The sequence below is a fragment of the Mesitornis unicolor genome, unplaced genomic scaffold (genome assembly GCF_000695765.1).
Source record: "Mesitornis unicolor isolate BGI_N332 unplaced genomic scaffold, ASM69576v1 scaffold23765, whole genome shotgun sequence".
In the NCBI taxonomy this organism is placed as follows: Eukaryota; Metazoa; Chordata; class Aves; order Mesitornithiformes; family Mesitornithidae; genus Mesitornis; species Mesitornis unicolor.
In genome coordinates, this window is record NW_010185146.1 from 18,689 (window position 1) to 23,435 (window position 4,747).

The window sequence follows — 4,747 nt, forward strand, 5'->3', positions numbered from 1 at the left end:
ATCAGGGTCTGCCTATAGCTCTGGCCGTGTCTAATGTCAGCATCTGAGAATTATCTGGAGTTGGGTTTTCCATTTGTTTCCTCTCATGAAATCCTTTTTTGCTTTCTGAAGTTTGGGTGGTTTTTTGGTGAATCTTCAGGGTCTTCTGGCTGGGGAACAGTCTTGACCTTGTCCTCAGCCAGTTGCCTTTGAGCAGAGGGTGTGGGTATCTGCTGCTACTCTTGGCTGGGGCAGTGCAAAGCAAGGGGCATTTTTAACACAGTGGAGGGAAGGGGTAGGGATAGGACTATGTGAAATTTATCATATTTACCTGAACTTTGCACATTCTCCTCAGATCACAAGTGCCTTTGATATGGAAGCAGTGACCTTCAAGAAGCTGGTGAAGGGACACGCCTATTCTGTCACAGCCTTCAGAGAGGTGAGTTGGCTAGTTGAGACCTTAATAGCAATAAAATAGCCTGCCCTGTGGCATGGGCTCAACCTGCTGTGTCTGGTGGCCGGCAGGTGAACTACCGGGGCCAGCAGGAACAGCTCATCCGCATCAGGAACCCCTGGGGCCAGGTGGAGTGGACCGGAGCCTGGAGCGATGGGTGAGTCGGACAGATGGGATTTCAGTCCCACCGCTGGGGCACACACGGCAATTGGATGCACGGCACTGTCGAGGGGAAGTTCACAGTGTGCAGTACCCTTCACATCAGTGAGGGGGGCAGTTGAGGGCCAGCTCTGTAGTGCTCTTGGCTCATCTTGAGTAGCCCTCATCAAATCATATCTCTGCTGTTATTCCAGCTCCTCCGAGTGGGACAACATCGACCCTGGTGACAGGGAAGAGCTGCAGCTGAGGATGGAAGATGGAGAGTTCTGGTGAGTGCCAAAGTGCTGCTCTTTTTCAGCAGCCAGCCTGGGAAGGAGCAGAGGAGCTGGGGGGAGATCCTGCGGTCCTCCTTCACCTGAAACACGTGACCTGCCTTTACGAGCTGGGTTTCCATTACCGCAGATCCTGCTAGCATTTTTCTCATCAGATCTAGTTAATAATTTTCCTCCCCTCAGGGAAATTCAGCCCAAATAATTGCAAAATAAACATCTAGGAAGGGTAAACATTTCTTTCTTCCCCAAACCCAGCAGTGGCCTTTAAATGAGCTATAATTACTCAAGGTAAAAGATCTTGCTGTCACCTAATTCTCCCAAAACGGTGGCTGGTTGCGCTCTCTTCCCTCCCTGCCAGTGGTGCCCTGTCCTCAGCCCCTGCCTGCCCTCCCACAGGATGTCTTTCCGGGACTTCATGAGGGAGTTCTCCAGGCTGGAGATCTGCAACCTGACCCCTGATGCCCTCACCAAGGATGAGCTGAGCAGGTGGCACACGCAGGTGTTTGAGGGCACCTGGCGCCGTGGGAGCAGTGCCGGTGGCTGCAGGAATCACCCAGGTACCTCCCCCCCAACATTTCTGCTCTTGGCAGCACCATGGAGCCATGGATGAGGTGTCTCATCCATGTGTCCTCTTCCTCCCAGCCACATTCTGGATCAACCCCCAGTTTAAGATCAAGCTGCTGGAAGAGGATGATGACCCCGGGGATGACGAGGTGGCCTGCAGCTTCCTGGTGGCTCTGATGCAGAAGCACCGGCGGCGGGAGCGGCGGGTGGGAGGTGACATGCACACCATCGGCTTCGCTGTCTACGAGGTAACTCCTGCCCGCCCCACTGCTGCTTCTTTGGGACTGTCTCAGTCCTTTATGGACTCACACCCCAGTCCTCAAGGAAGCCTTTTCCACTTGCTTTGGCCAGTCTATGGGATGTCCCCTGTCCTATGCTCCCCATGGCTGTAAGGGACAGGGTCAGGGACCGAGATTCTGATTTTTTTTCCCTTTTCTCTCCACCCTGCAGGTTCCTGAGGAGGTATGTCTCTAGCCACTGGACCCTACTGCCTCTTATTGGAGAGTGCAAGAGTGGGCAGGAATGGTTTCATTTGCATGCATGCATGCACACATGTGCATGTACATACATACAACTGGTGATATACATACAATTGATGACATAGGAGCTTCCATCCCACCACGCTGGCAGTGGCTGGGGTGCTCATGGGTGCTGGGCACCTCCATGCAGGAGGGATGACTCCTGCTGGGATGGGCAGGGCAGGGATGTCCTGTCTGATGGGGCTAGATTTTGTCCCACTGCTCTCTGCGGGTCCCCCTGTTGTGGAGCTGTGGTCCACAAGTGTTTTTGGTCCCCCAGGCCCAGGGCAGCCAGAACGTGCACTTGAAGAAGGACTTCTTCCTGCGAAACCAGTCACGGGCACGGTCTGAGACCTTCATCAACCTGCGGGAGGTGAGCAACCAGATCCGGCTGCCCCCTGGTGAGTACATCGTGGTGCCCTCCACCTTCGAGCCGCACAAGGAGGCCGACTTCATCCTGCGGGTCTTCACTGAGAAGCAGTCAGACACAGCGTGAGTCCCTGCCTGGACAGGGAAAGCTCTGTGCCTGTGAACAGTGGGATACTTCCCCACTGCAGGCAGGCTGCTGGCTGGGGACCCCCCTCATCACTTTGTTTTCCTCCTTTCTCTCTGCAGGGAGCTGGACGAGGAGATCTCGGCAGATCTGGCTGATGAGGTAGGAGCCACCATTTTGTTTTGTTTGGTGCTGAGGCTCTAGGGCTGGGGAGGGGGAGCTGCAAGCAGGAAGTGGCTGCCTGGGTTTAGGGGTCACTGTGGCTGGAGAGGGGCTGACAGGGTGGAGGTGATGGGGATGTGGGAAGTGGCAAAGAGGAGAAGAACAAAGAAGAGCTTCCCTTCCAGTTCGGGTTTGCTGAGCCTGGGAGGCAGGGCAAGGCCCGGGTTTGACCACTAACCTTTTATTTCTGGCCTGCATCACCTCAGGAGGAAATAACTGAGGATGACATAGAGGACAGCTTCAAGAACATGTTCCAGCAGCTGGCAGGGGAGGTGGGTATGGCTGCACCGAGCTTTGGGGACCCCTGGACCTGAGAGCTCCAGCCCACCCCATGCTTGCTCAGTCCAACCCTGCAGAGAAGTCCATCTCTGCTGTGGCTCAGGGGTGGTGTAACAGGAGCAGATCTGGGGAAGGAGCATCCAGCTGTGGCCCAAACTCTTCTGGGCCTGTAGGAAATGCATTGGCATCCTGACGTTTTGTGACTAAGGCAGAGATGTTTAAGCAGGACTGGGGGGAATGGCCATAAGTTGGGTGGAGAGCAGGCAAGGGCTGTTGCTAACTCTGTTCCTGCTGCAGGACATGGAAATCAGTGTCTTCGAGCTCCGTATTATTCTGAACAGAGTCATCGCTAGACGTAAGCACTGCCTTTCCTGCCCCTTGCTCTCCAGGACCCAGGCCTGCTCAGCAGGTTGGGTTTTGATGCACGTGCTCACCCTCCTCCTTCCTCCTCAGACAAAGACCTGAAGACGGATGGGTTCAGCCTGGATTCCTGCCGCAACATGGTCAACCTGATGGATGTATCCTCTTTCTGCTGCGGGCAGGGGTCAGCGTCCCAGGTGCTCAGCATGTCGGCAGCAAGACTTTACTGTGGGAGCTGGGGCTTGGATCTCTGGCTGTGCTGAGGTTGTTCAACCAGGGAAAGGAAGGGGTCCTTGTGGCTTCAGGGCCACCTGCCCTGCACCTCTGAGCTTTAGCAGTAGTTTTTTTGGAAAGGGCCATCAGTTCTCCTGCTTGCTTTGGGACCTGGCTCCTCTGCTAGAAGCTCAGCCCAGGTGCTCCTGGAAGGGAATGAGGGCTGTTGGGCTTCTTTCCCTCCAAACCATCCTGTCCAGCAGTTGAAGATGAGAGGTGTAAAGCAACAGGAGCCATGGCCTGTGTTCCTGCTTGCACAAAGACATGCAGCTGAAGGGTTAGGTGAGGGTAGAGGAGCCCCTTGGAGCCCTTCTCCAGCCTGACCCTACAGCCTCCCCTTTTGCTGCAGGACAGCCCAGTTTTGCTCCAAGGACACCACAGTGATGTGCAGGGTTGCAGGCTCTTATCTTGCTGATGCTGCAGAACAGAGAGGGGAAGTTGGGGGCAAAATTCCACAGGCCAGCCTTATTTCACCTCAGGTGGCTGGGTTCTGATGGCTTTGCCTTCACACCACCCTCTTTGCTGGCTGCTTTCTCCTTAACCTTCTACTCCCCAGAAAGATGGCAGTGCCCGCCTTGGGCTGGTGGAGTTTCAGATCTTGTGGAACAAGATCCGGAGCTGGCTGGTGAGGAGGAGTTTGGGGCATGGCACAGGGGTAGCACCCTGGGGCAGCAGGGTGAGGGGACAGCCAGGCTGGAGGCCTCAGCAGAGCCTGCCCTTCATGTCCTCTGTGGTGTTTTTGCAGACGATCTTCCGCCAGCATGACCTGGACAAGTCAGGCACTATGAGCTCCTATGAGATGCGCATGGCTCTGGAGTCAGCTGGTAGGTCTGGAGAAGGATGGGGCTGGGCTGGAGGCTGGGGAGGGGGCTCCTACTGTCAGGACCCTGTCTCAGGTAGCTGGAGAAGGGTGAAACCAGCCTATATTGTGTGCTTGGGGCCAACCTTTCATGGCAGTGAGATGATCCCCATGTCTCCACTGGGCTTTCTCCATCCCAGCCATGCCAAGTGCTGGAGCCTCAGACTTAGGGATGCATGCAAGGTGGCTCCAGCCTCTGTCCTCTGACCTTCAGGGTCACATCCTGGTGAAGCAGAGGCCTGTGGTGGATCAGTGAGCTAATTAGTCATATGGCTTTAAGGAGAGCATCCCCTCTTCCTGCTCAGGCTGGACAAG

The 4,747-nt window shown here is 55.4% G+C and overlaps 1 protein-coding gene across 1 annotated transcript in view; it reads left to right on the forward strand.

Moving 5' to 3' along the window:
• Positions 1-4,747, forward strand: part of LOC104540838 (calpain-1 catalytic subunit) — a gene marked incomplete at its 3' end in the record, with an annotated part of 11,724 nt that overhangs the window by 6,592 nt on the left and 385 nt on the right. The window contains exons 7-19 of the mRNA XM_010184741.1: positions 335-418; positions 505-590; positions 787-861; positions 1,261-1,421; positions 1,507-1,676; positions 1,879-1,890; positions 2,227-2,438; positions 2,562-2,601; positions 2,871-2,933; positions 3,238-3,295; positions 3,394-3,458; positions 4,130-4,198; positions 4,319-4,397. Of these exons, the coding sequence (XP_010183043.1) occupies positions 335-418; positions 505-590; positions 787-861; positions 1,261-1,421; positions 1,507-1,676; positions 1,879-1,890; positions 2,227-2,438; positions 2,562-2,601; positions 2,871-2,933; positions 3,238-3,295; positions 3,394-3,458; positions 4,130-4,198; positions 4,319-4,397 (1,174 nt within the window). The remainder of the gene's footprint in view (positions 1-334; positions 419-504; positions 591-786; positions 862-1,260; positions 1,422-1,506; positions 1,677-1,878; positions 1,891-2,226; positions 2,439-2,561; positions 2,602-2,870; positions 2,934-3,237; positions 3,296-3,393; positions 3,459-4,129; positions 4,199-4,318; positions 4,398-4,747) is intronic.